The sequence below is a fragment of the Columba livia genome, chromosome 8, assembly GCF_036013475.1.
Source record: "Columba livia isolate bColLiv1 breed racing homer chromosome 8, bColLiv1.pat.W.v2, whole genome shotgun sequence".
In the NCBI taxonomy this organism is placed as follows: Eukaryota; Metazoa; Chordata; class Aves; order Columbiformes; family Columbidae; genus Columba; species Columba livia.
The window spans coordinates 4,604,329-4,623,334 of record NC_088609.1 but is presented as its reverse complement, the minus strand read 5'-3'; the positions used below and the strand labels follow the sequence as shown (position 1 = coordinate 4,623,334).

Sequence of the window (19,006 nt, the reverse complement as noted above, 5' to 3'; positions counted from 1 at the left end):
CCAAGGGGGAAAAGGGCTGCACCCATGGGACATGGTACCCCACTCTCTAAATCCATCCCCCATGGTCCCCAAAGAAGGGCACAGCGGGACACAGCCTGAGGAATATAAATCTCATTAAAATCTAGGATACTTTAGAACTCTACACCGGGAGACACTGGCACAGGCAGCGCCGCCCAGGGACGCGCGCATTATTGCTAACGATTAGAGGTGAAGAGTAGCGGCGTGACACATGGGGCAGGGCACGGGCACCATGCAGGAACCTGCGCCCCTCGCCGCGGCTCGGCGGAGGGCTCGGGATGGGGCCGGGGGAGCTGGAACGTCCTGCTGGGGCTCAGCGCCCACCACCTGCCACTGCCGTGCCAAGCCGTGCTTTGTCCCTGTGCCAGCCTCGGGGCTGTGCATGGGGAGCACAGGGCTCCGGCTGGGAGGGGAGCAGCAAGGTGGGAAAGGTCCCACCCCATCTACCCCAAATAGATAGCTCCAAGCCCTTTGGCTGGAGCTGGAAGACAGATTTAAAAACCACCCAGCCTTGCCAGTGCATCTTGCTCCACTAATACTGCTTGGGGACTGAGTGTCCTCGGATGGCTCGGAGCGAGCGGGCTGGCACAGCCCTCCATGTCTCCGCTGGTTCCTCTCGCTAGCAGCAGCTGGGGGGGCCAGTCCATCCTGCTCCCCCTTAGCACCATGGAATGTCCCCCCTGCCTGTGCCAGGGCTGCTAGGGAGAGCTGGACCCCGGCCCTGCCCCATCACCCCTCAGCCAGGCTTATGTGCTCCCCAGCCTCCTGCCGCACCGCGGGGCAGGCAGCAGTGCCAGGCTGTGCCCGCACTGCTCACGGCTGTGCCCGGCTTTGTGGGCAGTGCCTGGTCACCCAGGTGAGTACCCACAGCCCCCAAACGGGGCTGCAGAGTGCTGTGGGGTGGTGGGGTTCATGGGGAGAGGGGGATACCAGCTTGCTGCCTGCACAGCCCTGGGGTACAGTGCATATGTGCGTGCCCACGTGTGCTGCGTGCATGCCCGTCTGTACTGTGTCTGAGAGGGACATGCACACATGCACGTGTGCTCTAAGTGCTTGTGTCTTGTGCTATGAGATCCCACTGCCCGTGCAGGCAGCATGCCCCCATCTCCCTGTCCAGGCCCAGTGCCTGGCACTGTCCCTGGCCATGGCCACCCGTGGGACCCTGCAGGCTCTGAGCCACAGCAAGTGCCTACCTGGGCCAAGGGTCCCTACAGTGCCAACCCTTGACATGACAGCCCTGTGCGCATACAGCTTGGGGCAGCCACAGGCAGCCCCTGCGAGCCCCAGCCTTGGTCCCACCCCACACTATCCCCATGGATAGGCCAAGAGGGTGCCCCACAGCAGGGCAGGCTGCCTGACTGCAGGGGGGCTGGGAGCTGGGGAGCATCCTGCTCCCCTCCATCATGTGCATCCCTTTGGGACAGGGCCCCTGCAAAGTGCCTCTGGCTCCTGCCCTCCCGGGGCTGTGCCCCCTCCTCTCTTGTCCCAGCGTCTCGCACAAAGGTTACCGTAAACACAAGGGTTAACGAACGCCACGGGGGAAGGGGGAGTGGTTAACCGACGAGGAGGTGGGGGTCTCGGGGACTGGCGCTGAGAGCCCCCCGCAGTCCGGTGCGGCCCGGAGCCAGGCTCCGCCAGCGGAAGGTGCGAAAGTGTCACCGCGCGGGAGGGGTTAGAGGGGGTGCAGGGATGGCGGGGGGGTCACAGTCTGGAGTCCTGGCTGTGGGCTGAGCCGTTGCTGCCCTGCACAGAGGAGGCAGCCGCCACCTCGCTCCGGCTCTTCTCCGGTTGCAGAGGCTGCACCTCCAGGTGGGACTCGGTGGAGGGGCTGCATGCTGGGGCGTAGCGCCCGCTGCGGTGCTCTGCCAGCGCCGGGCCCCAGTCCTTGCTTGCCTTGGTAGCATTTTTCAAGCGCTAGAGAGGGAGAAGACGGGGATAGGGTTAGCACCTGCCATGCTCCCCCGCCTCAGACTCCCCCAGGGGTGCCCAGAGATGGGGTGCCTCATGGATGCTGTCTGCACGCAGCTGCTGCAGGGTACCCACAACTCCAGTGGGGTGGGGGACAGCCTTGGGGGTAGCCCCAGGTGGGACACGGACAAGGGGCTCCAGTGGGGTGGGGGACAGCCTTGGGGGTAGCCCCAGGTGGGACACGGACAAGGGGGTCTGGCCCCTGGCTACTCACCTCCAGCAGCGTGTCTCCCTCAGAGCGGCACACTTTGTAGATGGCGTAGATGGGGATGCAGATGACGGAGGAAAGCGCCATGAGGAAGCCAATGCTGATGGCCCAGGTGGGATAGACGTAGTCATTGTAGGAGATGGGCTTGTACTGGATGACTGTGAAGACCAGGATGAACTGGGAAGAGACAGACAGGATCAGCCAGTGGGGAGCAGCCAGCTTGCTCTGTGCCCCCCCAGCTGCCCCGCTCTGCCCATCCCTGCTGCCCCCCTGCAGCCCAGCACCCTCTTCCCAATGGTGGGCAACTGGGGCCCAGGTGAGCTCCCATCCCCCTCCTGCTACGGCCCCATGCCCCATGGTGGTGATGCTCACAAAGATGATGGCAGGTGAGATGAAGCGCCAGCAGATCTGGAAGAAGAGCGGAGGTGGGAAGCCGAGCATCATCTCAATGTCCTTGAAGTAGTTGTGGTGCCCTGTGGGATATGCGGCCATCAGCCCCCGTGGGACCCCCAGCCCCCTGCCACCCCTGCCCAGCACCAGCTCCAGACCCTGGTTGGTGGGACCCACCAGGCTGCTCAGGTCATGGCTGCCCTCATTGGCTAATGGCCTTGCATGCCTCAGCCAGTCAGCACACAGGAAACCGCTGACTGGACAGAAGTTAGCATATGTCCCCTCCCCTTCCCTACTGGTTGGCTGGGGCAGCCCTGCCAGCTGATTGGCTGTACATGGTTGCACCTACCATAGATGTACATGATGGCCACGCACATGATGCAGGAGATGACAACCAGGGAGAAGCTGGCGGCGTAGTTATCCATCAGCAGGAGCCAGTAGATGCCCGCCTGCAAGAGGGACCCATTGGCATGGCTGGCCTGGTGGTACCAGCACCGTCAGCAGGGTAACGGCACAGCAACACACAGCCTGGATACCGCTCCGGTTGGCATGGCAACGCCTGATGCCAGGGTTGGCATGGTGACACTTAGTCTGGCTACCATCTCCACTGTTGGCATGGCAACACCAAGCCTTGGGTGCCACCACCACCACCACCAGGCCAGTCATAGCAACAATGCGGACATGGCTGATAGTGTGGCAAGGACACCATGGCAACAACACCCTTTCACCACAGTCCCATGGTCACCTACCTGTGTGGTGAGCGGGACGCCCAGCAGGAAGCCTGCCACGGCCACTCCCAGTGTTACAAAGGTCTTCTTGCGGATGATCCACTCATTGCCCACCTCGTCCACAATGGCCGTGACCAGCGTCTCCAGCAGGCAGAACTGTGTGGGGCAGAGGGGGTAGCATGTCACTACCCTGGCCCCACTCTGCCACCCCACCCCACCCCAGTGGCCCCACCATGACCTACCTGTGTGCCCAGCCCCAGGAGGATGAGCATGAAGAAGAAGAGGATGGACCAGAGGGGCGAGATGGGAAGCAGGGTGAGGGCTTCGGGGTAGGCAACAAAGGCTAGGCCAGGTCCGTGGTCAGCCACCTTGGAGACATCAACGCCCAGGTGGTTGGCCATGAAGCCCAGGATGGAGAAGATGACGAAGCCAGCATAGACGCTGGTGGCGCAGTTGGTGATGCTGATGATGATGCTGTCCCTGCGGGAAGAGGGGTCAGGGCCAGCAGCAGGGCTGGGGGCTACAGGGAGACTGGGGGGCCATGGCCAGGCACTTACCGGTAGCAGTTGTTGTGGAACTTGTTGTAGGAGGCCATGGTGATGAGCCCGCCCCAAGCACAGCCAAGCGAGTAGAAGATCTGCGAGGCCGCATCACCCCACACCTGCAGCGGTGGGGTGGTCAGCTCCGTGTTCCCCAGCCCTGTTGTCCCCCTGCCACCCAGCACCCCTCATCCCCACTCACCTTGGCATTGAGGATCCTGTCCCACTGGGGTGTCAGGTAGTACATGATGCCAGTGAGGGCCCCCTCCAGTGTGATTCCGCGCACAAAGAGGATGGTGAGCACCACGTAGGGGAAGGTGGCCGTGAAGTACACCACCTGTGGGGAGGCAACTCGGTGGGGCGGGACTGGATGAGGGGTGTGGCCTGGGGCAGGGGGTGGGGCTATGGAAGGGGGGAGGGGCTACGGGTGTGGGGCGTGGTTATGGTCCAGTGGAGCAATGGACCAGGAGGAGAGGGTATGGTCCAGGGGGAGGGGCTACAGCTAGGGAAGGAGGGGCCATGGCCACATGGGAGGAGCTGTGCCTATAAGGGGTGTGACCAGGTTGAAAGGGGTGTGGCCTTTCCCAGAGTGGGAGGAGCATGCACAGAGCACTGGGGTGCCTAAAACGGGTGGGGCCACATCCAAGCCCACGGGGTGGGGCCCAGAGGGGGAACCCACTGGTACCTTCCCCGAGGACTTGACACCTTTGATGAGGCAGAGGAAGACGACGACCCAGGAGACGCCGAGGCAGCCCAGGAGGGGCAGCCGCACCTCGCCCAGGTTCCCGATGTCATCAGACAGGTCCAGCACATACCTCCTGTGTGGGGGACAGCTGGTGTCAGCAGGGCCCTGCCACCACCACCTCCCTGTCCACTGTCCCTGTCCCCAGTACCTCCAGTACTCCTCGCTGGGGCTGGTGCGCTTCTGGGTGGTGTTGAAGAAGTGGGTGAGGTTGAGGGCAGCGCGGCTGGAGAGGTTCCCGTCCAGCACCCCCACGCAGTCGGGTGTGTTCCAGGGGTTGCTGCAGTACGTCCAGGGCAGCACAGGCGTCATGGACACAAAGAAGTAGTAGAAGGCAATACAGATCACCACGTTGTAGTAGATCCCGATGTATGTGGACACCACCATCATCCCGTAGCCCACGCCTGGGAACAGCACCGGGGAGGGGTGAGCGGCATGGTGCAGCACAGCACGGGCACGGCGCGCAGCACAGGGGTTGTGGGGGGCGCAGGCAGCATGTGGCGCTGTTGGCAGCCTTGCAGCCACGCTGCTGCTCGGGGCCTGGCTGCAGCACTGGGGAGGGGAGCATCTCACAACTCAGCCCACCGCTGTGCATGGAGTCTTCTACCTTTGAGGAAGCCCTGTGGTGCTGAGGGTCCTGTGGGATGCATGGCAACCCACACAGGGTCCATGGCCTGCAAGGCTGTAGGCAAACCCTTGGGGTCTGGAGACCTCCTTGGAGAACCACTGAGTGGGGCTCTCTCCTTGCATGGCCACAGTGACTTTACGGCTGAAGCTACCTGGTGACAGGTAGCAGAGACCACACAAGTATGGGGACATGCACCTAGGCTGAGCACACCACAGTGCAGAGCATGTAGGAGAGTGTGCGTGGGCTGCCCACGCTCAGACTAATGTGGGCATGTCACCTGGCAGTCAGCGTGCAGGTGTCTGTCAGGGAGCCAGCAGCATGGGAGCACACCTATGTGCCAGGAGGTGCACCCAGAGAGGGGCCCAGTCATGGCAGGGCAAGCTCTGAGCACAGCCAGCACCCACACACACGGGCATAGCACCCACTGCCTGTGGTGCAGGGAGCGGACCACAAGACCATGCCCACAGCCAGCGGGGACACCCGCAGTGTGTTCAGGGGACTTCTGCAATAGTGATGCATTGGGGACATGCGTGGCAGGTGCAGGGATGTGTGTGTAATGCCTGCAGTGGATGCCAGTGCAGGGCTGGGGTACGCGCAGATGAGTTGCGTGTGCGGGGACGTGTGTAACGCGCGCAGGGGAGGCTGGGCGGGCGGTGCACACAGAGCAGCGCGGCACTGGGTGGGTGTGTGCCCAGGGGACCTGTGCAATGCAGGCAGTGATGTGTGTGCAAGGCGTACGTGTGCAAGGTGTGCGCGGCTGTGCGAGCCGCAGGTGCCCGTGCAGGGCCATGCGATGTGCCAGGGGGGTGCGTGCAGGGGACACACAGGGTGTGTGGGGGCCAGACCATGTGGCTGTGCTAGCAGGCACCCAGTGCCAGTGTGTGCTGGTGGGGACGGGCAGCCCCTTACCTTTGAACATAGGGCTGACCCTCCAGACGCCGAGACAGCCCTGGCTGGCAAACTGCCCGAAGGAGAGTTCCATGAAGAAGAGGGGGATGCCACAAAACACCAGCATGATGAAGTAGGGGAACATGAAGGCACCTGGTGGGCAGGAATGACAGGGTGAAAGTGGGCAATGACCCCCAGCACGGCTGTGCCCCCCACATCTGGCATGTGGGGCCAGCAAGCACTGGATGGGGCCAGGCACACCCCCCCACCCCTGCCCAGGAACACCTGGCCCCCTGACACCCACCTCCCCCATTGCGGTAGCAGAGGTATGGGAAGCGCCAGACGTTGCCCAGCCCCACGGCGTAGCCCACGCTGGTCAGCACAAACTCGATCTGGTTGCCCCAGTTGCCACGCTTGACGCTCTTGTCCTGCTTGCCCCGCTCCCCGGGCACGGCGCCGTTCTGCAGAGAGATGCCACAGGGGGAGTCAACTGGGGAGCCCCCTGACAGTCCCATCGGAGGGGCGACGGCTGCTGAGCAGGGCAGAGTGGTCCCCCACATCCTGCCCCATGCCAGCCCCCCACCCCACCATGCACAGGCAGTGCCAAGGAAGGGGGAGGGCAGCGCGGGCAGCCCCCCCCGCGATGAATAGCTTTGCCTGGAGTCGGGCTGCAGCGAAGGAAGAGCCTGCAACTCATACAAAGCAGGTCCAGGCGTCGGAGCACAAAGGAGCCTCTGTTCCTGTGCCCCCCCTCCCCACGGCCAGCAAGAGAGAGGCCTCTCTGGGTGGTCACTGCCCATGGCTGGGGGAGAACGGTGGGACCCCCGGGGTGAAACAGGGCCCCCCCTCAATGGGGAGCAGGATGCAGTGACTAGAGCAGGCTGGGTGTCCCCCAGGAAAGGCATCCTGCCACAACCGGGGTCCTGCCGCCGGCTCAGTGCCCAGTGAGAGCACTGTGCTCGGGGCAGTGCAGGGGGGGTCCCATGCAGGTGGGTCCCCTGGGAACAGCCCGAGCACCCAGCTGTCCCTCACCACAGGGAACCTGGTTGGGGCTGGATGGGGACAAGAAAGGGTGCTTTGTGCAGGCTGCCACACAATGTGAGCTCACACCGGGGACAACAACAACAACAACAACGAGGACAGGCACCCGTCACCCCCGGCGGAGATGGCACCCATCACCCCATGGCCCTGTCCCAGCACGGCCCCGGGCTCACACTAATGTCCTGCCTAGATACTGTCAAGCTCTGGCAAGTTGAGCTGAGGGCAGACGGCATTTTGGGGTGCTGTAGGTGCCCCAAGCTCTCCCATCCCCACCCGAGGCCAAATGACGGGTCGACGGGATGAGGGTGCTGGTCAGTCCGTGGCCCCACAGCACATTTGACCCTGTGGGAGCACCATGGAGTGCCAGCAGCCCTAGGAGGACACTGGAGCTCCATGGTCCCAGTTTCCCCACCACAGACACCCCCGTACCCATGCCTACTCATACTGCTCCCCTCCACTACACCCCCCCATCCCACGTGTGCCCCCTGTGATGGCTGATGTGGGCAGTGAGGGGGCCACAAATGGGAGCCGTCGCTTCGGATCTGCTCACGCCGGCGGGGTGCGGGCAGCAGGCGCGGTGCACCTAACCGTATCATTCGATTAGGGCCGGCACAGCCGGGACGTGATGCCCGGCGACTCCAGCACCGCGCTGCCAAACAAAGCCATCTGCTGCAAGCGGGGCCCGCACGCGCCGGGGGCGGTGGGGGGGCTGCCAGGGCGCAGGGCTGGGGGAGAGGGGCGATGCAGGGATGGGTGGGTGCTTTGGGCAGGGTGACAGGGGCTATAGGGGTGATACACTGGTCATGCCCAGCCAGGACACTGGCGTGCCCAGGCAAGACCCCATGGGCAAAGGCTCTGTCAGAAATGAGCTCACAGCAGCTCTGGGTGCTGGTAGAGTCCCCCCAAGGGAGGCTCTTATGGTGGGGTGCTGAAGGAGAACAGGGCTGAGGAGTCACCAGGATGGGGGAGGACACTGGCACTGTCCCTATGCTGGGGCACGCTGCCCGCTCAAGCAGGCTGATCTGATCGGGAAGTCTCTGATTAAGCTGCTCACACTAACGAGGCTCTTTAATGAGCAGAACGGTCAGCAGGAGGGGGGCAGCACTCCAGCCTCCTTGGCAAAGGGTCTTGTTGGGGGACAACACTGCATGGCCCTGGCTCAGCCTGGAGCCCCAGTGCCCAAAGGAGACCTCATTCTTGTCCCAAAGCCACCCCTCTGCTCAGGTGCCCCCAGCATGGCTTCAGCCCCGTGCCCAATGGGGCACCCCAGCTTCGAGCCACCTGGCACCAGTGCAACAAGAGCACCAGGCCTCTGCTGCCCCCCCTTCACTTCCCTGCAGCACGGGGCTTCGGCACACTTGTCCCCAGCAAGGGGGCAGCCACATGTGTGCCCATGCGTGCACAAGCATGCACACGTGCGCACACGCTCGCGTGCTCACCCATCGGCTTGCTACCACCCCCCCTCTCCCCAAATCTGGGAAGGTTGTCCCGTCCTTTACACTCATTAACCACCCTCCCAACCCCACATGGTAAAAAAAGCAGGGGACACAGAGAACCCAGGCGTCCAGGAAGATGAAACCCACACCCCTGCCCGCTGTGGCACTGGGACAGAGCTGGGCTGCAAAGGGGAAACTGCACCCCAGTAAGGATTCAGCCTCTGTACGGGGGGGTCCCACTCCCACACCGTAAATTTTACATGCATGTGATCTCATGCAGCTCCAAAGATGCCTGGCTTGGGTGAAAACATTGTGGAGGGGAGGAAGGATGCCCTGGGCACCCCAAATGTACCAAAAGGGGGACAATCGAGGCACGCGGGGCATCCTTCCTCCCCCTTCCCCAGCTCGGCAGAACAGGCATCATCCATCACACCGCCTGGCACCAGAGCCTTTCTCATGCTAAGCAGCATTGCCTTGCACAATGACAGCTTGGCTGGGGTCCCCGGATGCCCCCCACTTCCTGAAGGGGCCCTGATTTATGGCTGGGAAGCTCATGGCGGTGGCGGGGTCGATGCTGGCAGGGGATGTCCCCATGGGAGGCATCTCCAACATGGTCACCACCCCATTTTTCCCCACTCAGACAACCCCATGGAGGTATTTCAGCCTACCAGAAGATCTCCATAGGACATTAGGCTTATACAGCCCCCCTGAGCCAGTGAGAAACCCCCAATTCCTTCCCCAGCCTCCTAATAGGATGTCAGGACTGCTCCTGCAACACAAATGCAAGGTACCAGTCAGCCCCTGATGTCATCAGCCTGATGTCATTGCTCTTCACCATGGTGATGGTGATGCAGTCATGGCTGGGCTAGGCAGGGGCTGCCAGAAGGTATAAACAGATGCTAATTACATCATTTGCCAAAATAGCTGCCTGGGGCAGGAGGACCCCAGCCTGGGGTGGGTGTCCCTGGGCATGGAGGGATGCGGTGACCTGGAGAGCAGTCCCTAGGGATGGAGTGACTTTGAGAGGGGTGTCCCAGGTGCCTCCATTGTCCCACCACAGCTCCTAGGTGCTGAAGTGGGGGGTGCCCCATAACCAGCCCCCACATTCCCTGCCCCTGGCACATGGAGTGCTGAACCCAGAAGTGCCAGCCCCAGGCCAGAAGCTGCCTTGCCCTGCCAGCCTACCCATCCTGCTTCTGTCAGCCCCACTGGCACATCCCACCCATCCCTGCCTCTCTCGGTGGTGCCCAGCACCGTGTGTGCCACTGTGCAACAGAGGCAAAGGGCACAGGCAGCCAGCATGGCATGGGTGGTGGCAGCATCAGCCATGGGTGCCAGGATGGGCATAGGCAAAGGGGCACTCCCAGGGCCAGGTGGATGCAGTGCTGAGGGGTGTGTCTAAATCTCAGGACTCCCCAGCAGTGCTACACAGCTCTGATCATGCCCTGAGCATGCTCTGGCACCCACCCGCAGCAGCACCGGCCCAGCCCAGGGTGCCACGTGGAGCCGGGGCAAGCTTCGATATTCCTTGCTGTGCTGATAGCCATGAAATGGGGTGGAGGAGGGTAAAAAAAGGAGAGGATATACACCAGACTCTGCCCCTGCAGTAATGAGCAAGGCAAAGGGGTGCTGTGTACCCCTCTTGCAATTAGTAGGTTCCAGAGTTAACAAACAACTGTCAGACAAGCTCTTCTCACTCCCAACACAACTGAGGCTATGGAGGGTCTTGGTGCCATGCTGTGCCCTCCCTCCCCCAGGGCACCCCACATCCCTGGCTGTGGGAATTGAGGGTACCTCCTCAGTGTCCCACGGCACAGAGCTGCAACTGTGCCTCGGTCCCGCAGAGCCATCGCCCCAGAGCTGGCACAAAGGGACTTGGAGAGCCACGGCAGTGGGAGGATGGCACTGGTACGGCTGCCGTCCAGCCCGGCCCCTGCTCTGCCCCACCCCGGCCCCGCTCTCACCTCCCCACTGACCTGCCGAGGGGGCCAGGGGGGGCCCAGCTGCCTGTGGCTGCCATCCGGGGGGCCAGACTGGCCGGCTCGGCTAATCCTCAGCTTCATTGGCACCTTGAGCTCCGGCGCAGCAGCCACACGCCCGCCTCCCCCCGCCCGCTGCCTCTGGTGCTTGGCACCACTTCCCGCTTGCCTCCCGGCCAGGCTCAGCCCCTCACCGCCCGCCCTGCTGTGGCACAACTGTCCCACCATGCCACCCACCCCAGTGCCATCCCTGCCTGCCTCATGCCACAGGGACCTCCGTGCCTCAGTTTCCCCCCAACAAGCTGTGCCCTCACAAGGCAGGTGCCCCCCCGCTGCATCAGGCGCAGGCAGGGCAGGCTGTGCAGTGGGCTGAGCCCCATCCTGCTTAATGAGGCCTCATTAGCTGGGTCCAGCTGCTCAAAGCTCTGCACGCTCCGGTGGGCAGCACTGCCCTCCCCACGGGCACTGCTGCCCGTCTGGCTGGGGCAGGGACCTGTATTTGGAGCATGGCAGAGAGCCCTGTCCCCTCAGTGCCCCCCATTCCCACACCCCAATGCCCACAGCCCCACACACGTGTTCCTGCCACTATGCCCATCACCCACGTAGCCGTCTGGCCCCACATACCCGACCCCAACCCAGGGCACTCAAGGGCTGAGGGGACTGGGCATGGCCCTGCTGGGGGATGGGGGTGCAGGGACAAGCCTGGCATATCCCCAGCTTGGTGCCATGCTACTTCACTCTGATGTCATACCACTGGTGACATCATGAGGTCTCTATGGCAACCCTCGCAAGGTCACTGCCCTGCAGGGGACCATCTGGCTAGCAGGAGGGCTGTGCCACAACCCCCATGCCATCCAGCCACCCTACAGCCTTCCCACTCAACCCCTTGCCAGTGTGGGGTGGGACCCTGGTGGGGTGCTGTATCCCGTGGGAAGGTGGGCACGGGGTGCTCCTCAGCCAGCCTTGGGGTGCCCCAGCTGCTCTCAGCCCTGCGCCCTGGCTGGGGAGCGCAGCCAAGGCGCCAGCGAGGCGTGATGGCACACCGAGGGTGGGGGGGACGGGCCGGCGCTTTCGGGCAACCATCTGGGGTCCGGGCAGCAGCGGCCGTGGGCGCACACGTGAACATCACACGTGTGCAGGGCGGGCGCTCAGCCCCCCACGTGCCAGCACCCAGTGCTTGTCCCCATCCCCTCCTGCATCAGTCACTTGACAGTTCGGGATGTGACCCATTCATGAGATGGCAGCACCCAACTGTGGCCCCTGGGATGCATGCAAACCCAAAACCACCCCACGCTGTGGCAGCTCCAGTGAGCCTAGCCCTCCCAGCTCAACCTCTAGCCCTGCACCACATGCAGCCATGTGCCCCCCATACCTCAAGACCCCACAAGATGCCCACACAAGCACCTCTTCCTGTCCCGGTTTGGCTGCACCACCTTGGCTGGGCCACCTGCGTGCCATCATCAAACACCCTGCCCTGGGCACACTGCTCCCCATGCCCCCCAGCAGCCTGGGCATGGACCTGCCGCCCCATCCCAGGGATGCTGGGCCGTGTGCCAGCCCATGGGAGCACAGCCCTGCTCTCCTGGCAGCCTGGCTGGCAGGCAGAAGGGACTGCCAGCCCCACAGGGACATGCTGCTGGAAACGAAGGGCCCCCAGCGGGACCCTGACCTCCCCTGGCACCCCATTCTCTAGCCCAGCCGGCTGGCAGTGCTGGGGCCACACCAGCGAGGCAGGGGTGCTGGACACATTTGGGGTGGCAGTGGGTCTCCTAGTCCCTGTCACCTCATCCCCAAGCAGGGCTGCACGGACGATGCCCACAGACCTGCCCCAATGCCACCATCCCCTTGCTGGGCTCTTCCCGCTGGGGCTGCCTTTCTCTGGCCCCATTCTCCAGGGCAGACATGATTCTCTTGGGGCGTTCAGGCAGAATAATCCCCCGCCAGCCCCCCCATTGCTGCCCCTTGGTATTCCGGGAAGGGCTCCTGCAGCCAAGAGTCACTTCCGCAGCTCCGTTGGCCCCCATGCCCGCGGCACCACACTGCTGGGGGTGTCTGGGACAGGCAGGGTCCCCTAGCCCTTAATCCCTGACAAAATGGTGGGAGTGGTGCCCCTGTGTCTGCCTGGGGTAGACTGGGGCAATGGTAGGAGCCCAGCTGAGCTGGGCACCCGGCTGTGGCCAAAAGCTGCCCGGTTGTGCCAGACAAGGCAGCTCCAGGAGTCAGGAGCCGCTGGCACTGCTGGAGCCCAAACAAAGTGCCCTGAGGAGGACAAAACAAAATGTCCTTAAAAGCAAAGGGAGGGAGAGGCTGTCAGACCCTCCCCGCTCCCGTGTGGCCCCACAGGGAGCCCCTGCCTGGCCACACAGGGACTGATCCAGCTCCTGGAGCTGTCCTGAACCCTGTTGGGCATCCACTGGGTTTTGGGGGGACGGGAGGGTGCCCTGTTCACTCTCCTGCCTGTGGCTTTGAAGCAAGCATGCAGAGCTTCCCAGGTGCATCCACAAAATGCAGAGGCTGCAAAAGCAGGACACGACACTCTCATCACATCATCACTGAGGCACAGCTTCACGTCACCCAGCTGCTGCCTCTGTCACCCCTGTCTCTCTCCAGGCAGGACACAGAAGGCACTCCAAGCCCCACCGTAAACCTGCCCAGCCCCAGAGGCTGCACACTCACCCCTGGGCAGCGGCTGTGCCACAGGAGGTTAGCTGGACTGGGAGCTCTGGCAGCAGGAGCTGCACCTGCAGTCAGGGATGAGAGGGCAGGTAGGGACAACCGGGTAGGTAGGAACTGTGCTTTATCAGGTGACTGGCAGGGCACTGGCGGCAGTCCAAGGAGATTAGCTCCCTTCCCCAGTGACCTGGGTAGCACAGTAGCCAACACCCATCCTGCCACAGCTCCTTCTGAGGCTCTTGCAGCTGGTGTGGTGCAGGGATGTTCCAGGAGCTGGGATGCTCTCACAGGGACCTGCCTTCTTCCTCACAGCCCTGCATCAGTCCCCCAGCACCCCTCCATGCAGAGGTGTCCCCTTGACCCACAAAAAGTGGAGCCACAGGCAGCGGGCTGTGAGCCAGGGCAACCCCCACAGTATGTGCCAGACCCTGTGGTCCCCTGTCCATCCCCACCTCTCCACATGCCCTGGCCCTAGGGTGGGCTGCTTAGGTACATCTGAGAAGCAAATTAAAGACTGATTTGGAACAGATGGGCACTCCCACACCTGTCTCCCTGCCACAGGTGCCAGGCTTGGCCATCACACCGGTGTGACACCGGCTGTTCCAGCCAGGGCAGGGATGCAGCGGCAGCATGGATCCACAGCAAACACCTCAGACATGCAGGGTCATATCACCGTGACAGACCCCTGACTGAGCCCAGATACATCCCTGTTCCCAGCCAAGAGCTTCTCCTGGAGAAATCTGCCTTCCCATCCCACCAGCCACCCTGACCACGCTAGGCTGCCCGCTGTGGGCAGGACGGGCGCTGTGCTCCCTGCTGCAGGCACAACAAGCGGGGCCACGCTGGGACACGCAAGCGGAGGAGCCGCAAGCATGCTGGAAGTGCCTGCTGGAGCATGCCGCTCCCCTGGCTCTCCGCTTCCCAGGGAAGTCCTGGCTCCCTGCCCTCTGGCTGGAGCGCGAAGCTATTTCAGGAAGCCCCCCGGGAAGGGGAGGGCCCAGCGATTGTGTTGGTCCCGGCGTTTAGCTCCCATCCATTGGGAAAAAGGGAACAGTGGAGCCCAGCCCGGGCTCACCTACCCAGCACAGCACAGGAGCCCAACAAGGGAACCCAAGCTTGGGGCTCCCAAACCACTCACTGCAACGGCAGAGCTACCATAAGCACGGGGCCATCACAGCCCTCCAAAGAGGATGCACACTGAGTACATCCCGCATCTACCCAGGGCACCCAAGTCGTCCCTGAGACAGGCAAATGCAGGGCAGCATTCAGCGTCCTGCGACACACTGCTTGGAAGGACAGAGGGTCAGGAACCCTACCTGTGCCTGGAAAAACCCGGCTCTGCCCACACACCATCCTACCAGCCCAGTCCAGGAGGGCCCAACAGATGGAGGCTGAGGGGAAACAACCACACACCATGCCCCTCTGGGGGCACCCAGCACAGAGAGGCGCCCGCACCCTTTGCCGAGAGCAGGTGGAGGAGATGCCTGGCTGCGGCTTTCTCATCTTTGCCGCCCGCCCAGAGAGCTGGGGCAAGTGATAAGGCCAGGCAAAGTGCCTGAGATGGGCGATAGCATCTCCAGGCACGGCAACACACCGCACCCAGGGAGCCTCACAGGCCACAGGCTCAGGGTGAGCGGCAGCCAGTGCCTGTCCCATGGTCATCATGCTGCGAGAGCACGGGGGCGGCACAAGCCTGGACGGGGCTCCAGGGTGACACCAAGCCCTACAGGAGCCCAGGTTTTCTGCTCCCTGCACCAGGTGCTCTGGGTCCCCAGAGCAGTGACCCACACTAGCCCAGTCCCCACACCCTGGCACTTACCAGCAGCCCCTCACTGCACTTATCGGCCATCCCTGGAGACTGGAGTATGGTGCTGGCTGCCCGCTGTGGGGTGCCTCGACTGCCCGCTCTCTGTCACGCTGGTTGCACCACTGGTACGCTTCAATCCACCGTCAGAGCAAGCTGGGCAGGGGAAGAGAGACATCAAGAGAGACGTGACTGGTGGGCTGGGCACATCCCTGCTCCAAGCCTGCCCCTTCCTCCAAGATGCAGGGAGCTGTGCCAGGCGGGTTGTTCCCCTGTACCTGCCCACAGGCACACAGCAGTGGGGCTGGCGACAGATGCAAGACCTGGCGCTGGGCGGACTGGCAACGATGTCTCTTCCTGCTGGCTCCCACCCTCTCCAGAACCTCTGAACCTCCGGCACCCACTCAAGTGGCACCTCCCAGATGTCTTCCAAGAAGCAGTTAAAGATTTACCCAGTGTGGAGAGACGACCTTGCACGCAGCTGGCTGCCACCTCCCAGCAGGTGGGTGTTGGGGGCCGCGGGCAGGAGCCGGGGTCCCGCAAACTCTCCCCCAGTGAGAGCTGGAGCCGAAATGGCTGCAGTACACGGCAGTGCCGGGACTGGGCACTGAGCAGAGCCAGCTCAGGGCTCAGCTGCCGCGCAGGACACAGATGGGAAACGATTGCCTTCTGCCCCGGTGCATCGCATGCACGTGCTGTGCAGGGGGGCTGAGCCACTGGGCTCTGCCAGGCGCCAGGTGCTGCTGGACAAGGCATGGGCATGGGCAGCCGCCTCTCCTGCCCTTACTCCTGCCCCAGCCTGGGGCTGCTGGAGGCCCCAGGGAAGTTCTAGGACCTCACCACACCAAGAGGGACAGTCGCTCTGGCGAAACACCAGTTTGCTTGTCTGTGTGACAGTACCAGTGTTCGCAAATCCTACACTAGCATTTGGTGTCCTTGCTGGCTGGGGAAGGACCCCTGACCCCCATCAAGCGTCCCCAAACACTTCCACCACCACCGCTGAGCACTCCAGGGCCCATCCCAGGCTGCCAGGGGTCTGGAGTGATTGGCAGAGGGGCATGAGGCTCTGAAGCTGTGGGGAGGAAGCATGGGTGGGTGGTGGAGATAAAAAGCAGGAGGCCAGAGGATGCTGGACAAGCCCCCAGCCCCAGCAACAGCCTCTCAGTGCAGGCAGGCTGCAACCAGCAGATACGACGTCCCACCGCCAAACTCCTCCCCAGGAGCAGCTGCATTTCTAAGGGGAGCTGAGATGTCACTGCCACAAGCCTGGCTCCTTGCATTGCACAGGGACCTCTCAGAGGTGTGAGATGTAGGGCTGGCAGCCAGACCTCCTCCCCACCACACACCTATTGCCAGTCAGACAAAAGATGCCAGCCTGGTAGCCCTGGCCCTGCGTTCAGCGCAGGGATGCATCCTGTGCCCTGTGAGAGGACAGCGCCTAAAGGGATGGGCCGCCCCTCCCTTCAAGGTCTGCCAGGCACTGATAAGGCTGCCTGCCTGCATCATGCTGCTGGCTTCATCTCCCAGCCTTCCAAGGAGTGGAGTGTGCAAGGTGCAGGGGAGTGACAGTATGGATGCAGGGATGCCCGAGGCTGCAGCATCCCCTGGTAGAGCCAGGTACGGATGGGGATGCAACACATGGGTGCTACAGGGTGACTCTCCCAGAGGCGCAGGATGCCACGACAGCTCAGAGGGCAGGGCAGCTTGTACCTAGATGAGATGGGTGGCATCGTGGAAGTGGGGACACCTGGGCACCCACGGGATCTCCCAGCTGGGGTGACACATCTCGGCAGGGGACGCAGCCCATAGCACCCAGGGGAAGACCACGGATGCCTGGCCGCAGGATGGAGCTCCCCCATCCCCTCGCATCGGCGGGCAGTCCGGGACGCCGTTGCAGCCACTGCCACCTGCGAAGCCATTTCGTCTGCCAGCATCCACCGTATCCGCCGCAGCCGGGGCTCCCCGGTACCCGCGGGAGGCGGGCAGCGGGCTGGGTTGCCGCCGCCCTGCCCCCTCCCCGCCGAGGAAGCTCCGGCCGCAAACCCGCGGTCAGCTCCCACCGCAACGCGCCCGGCACCCCCCGTCGCCGCCGCCCGGTGCAGCACGGCGGCGGGGGGGCTCGGTTACATCAGCCGCCACGTGGTGGCTGCTCCGCCGCCCCGCCCCGGTACATGCCGGTGGAAAATTACCGCCAGTCCCCCCGCCCCGGCACCGGGCCGGGCCGCCCCGGTCCCCGCCGCCCACCCCCGGGTGCAGCGGCGGGTGGGCGCGCTCTGCCCGCCGCGCCTCCGCGCTCCCTCGTTACCGCACCGCCGCGCTGAGAGAGCAACAGATGCGGGACCGCCCCGCATCCCGCTTCCGCCGCCGTCCTGGCGGGGGGGCACCTCCCGGTGCCATTGCCGGTGTCGTTTCTGGTGTCGCTCTCGATGGTCCCGTCCCCACCGCCCCGGAGCCCCTCGCCGCCCCCGTCCACTCCTCGGTAGCACCCTCCCTCCCCGCCCCGGTCCTCCCGCGGCTGCCGGCCGGGCCGAGCACCCGGTGCCGGCGGAGGTGCTAACCTCTTACCGTGCCCATGCCGCCGCCTGGCCCCTCCCGCCGCGCTGGGTGGGCCCGCAAGGGCGCCGCCCCGCCGCGCCCGGCCCGCTGTCGGTACCGGTGCCGGTGCTGTACCAGGCCGGGAGCCGCCGCCGCCGGTGCTGCCGAGTTAATGAAAGTTTGGAGGTCGGTGGGGGCTGGCACCGCCTCTCGCCCCCGCCACCGCGCTCCGCCCCCCGCACCGCCACGCTCCCCAGCGCCCCGCTCCGGTACCCGCACCCGCACCGGGGTCTCGGGCACCGCCGGGCACTGCGGGGACTCGCAGGGCAAGAGAGCACAACCGGCACATGCGGGCACACGTGGTACACAGGCACACGCGTGGGCACACGGCACCCAGGGCTCACATGGGCACGCTGCACACACGAGTGTGCACGGGGAGATGTGGGCACACACGGGCGCACCCTCCACTTGGCAGACTTGGGCACACACATAACATACTTGGCACACATGGGCACTTGCAGGCCACAGGCATGCGGACACCCAGGGGCACGTTCGGGCTCGCACAGGCATATAGAACATGTGAACATATATGGGACATGCAGTCACACACAGGCTTATACAGGCACATGTGCACTCGCACACACGTTTTGACACACACAGAAACACCGCACACAGCATGCATACGCACAGATTCAGACCACCAGGGCACAGCACCATAACAAACCCATGCAGAGGACTGCCTGCAGGCCCCGGCCAGGAAGAGTGAGGTTAGTGTGACTGTTGTACATGTGTGTGCATGTGTGTGGCTTTCGCACATGAGTGGGTCCACATGCACACAGTTATGTATCCATGCATGTGCATACTGCAGCAGGTGAGATTGCTGGCACATGTACACGTGTATGCATGCAAATCTGTACATTTACACCTATGTATTTAGGTGTGCGTGTATGTTTGTGTACACATATAAATGTGCTTGTCTGTTTCTATATGCATACACATGGATGTGGGCATCTACATGTACGTACAAACCTCCATGCCTGTGTACGTCTGTGTACACATGCATGGGTAGATACATACACACGAACCTGAGTGTACACAAGTGTGGTATATACTGATATACACATACTCATAAGTACATATGTGCTTGTGTGCATCCCCATACCCATGTGAGCACATGTGTGTGCCGCTAGCACACACCCCCGCAGCCCAGGCCAGATGTTTCCAGTAATGCATGATGGGTGCACTGGGGGCCACCCCTTGCCTGGCCCCTTGCCGAGGCCTCCCCTCTCTCCTCTCCTTCCCCTCCCCGCCCTCCTCTCCCTCCCTTCTCCTCCCCTTTCCTCCCCTTCCCTTGCCTGCACCCCAGCACCCTGCCCTGCCCACTGAACACCTCCCGGCTCCCAGGGCAAGCTGCACACTGAGGTCTCGG

The 19,006-nt window shown here is 63.3% G+C and overlaps 1 protein-coding gene and 1 long non-coding RNA gene across 8 annotated transcripts in view; one reads left to right on the top strand and one right to left on the bottom strand.

The window, feature by feature from the left end:
* Positions 1–96: 96 nt before the first annotated feature.
* Positions 97–19,006, bottom strand: part of SLC6A9 (solute carrier family 6 member 9) — a 19,231-nt gene continuing 321 nt past the window's right edge. The window contains exons 1-14 of one of the 7 annotated variants that reach the window (XM_065071588.1): positions 17,608–17,770; positions 15,058–15,198; positions 6,414–6,570; positions 6,131–6,262; positions 4,745–4,997; positions 4,537–4,669; positions 4,054–4,188; positions 3,870–3,973; positions 3,555–3,792; positions 3,334–3,468; positions 2,934–3,033; positions 2,567–2,667; positions 2,201–2,371; positions 97–1,932 (exon numbers count right to left, since the gene is read on the bottom strand). In XM_065071588.1, coding sequence (XP_064927660.1) covers positions 1,720–1,932; positions 2,201–2,371; positions 2,567–2,667; positions 2,934–3,033; positions 3,334–3,468; positions 3,555–3,792; positions 3,870–3,973; positions 4,054–4,188; positions 4,537–4,669; positions 4,745–4,997; positions 6,131–6,262; positions 6,414–6,570; positions 15,058–15,087 — 1,902 coding nt within the window. In that variant the 5' untranslated portion in view covers positions 15,088–15,198; positions 17,608–17,770 and the 3' untranslated portion in view covers positions 97–1,719. Of the gene's footprint in view, positions 1,933–2,200; positions 2,372–2,566; positions 2,668–2,933; positions 3,034–3,333; positions 3,469–3,554; positions 3,793–3,869; positions 3,974–4,053; positions 4,189–4,536; positions 4,670–4,744; positions 4,998–6,130; positions 6,263–6,413; positions 6,571–10,550; positions 10,743–15,057; positions 15,199–15,494; positions 16,712–16,752; positions 17,218–17,600; positions 17,771–19,006 lie in introns of those variants that run through there. The other 6 variants (XM_065071589.1, XM_005501036.4, XM_065071591.1 and 3 more) reach the window with 6 other exon arrangements.
* LOC135580081 (uncharacterized) overlaps positions 16,531–19,006 on the top strand; it is a 25,126-nt gene continuing 22,650 nt past the window's right edge. Inside the window, exon 1 of the long non-coding RNA XR_010474219.1 lies at positions 16,531–16,659. This is a non-coding gene — a long non-coding RNA (uncharacterized LOC135580081). The remainder of the gene's footprint in view (positions 16,660–19,006) is intronic.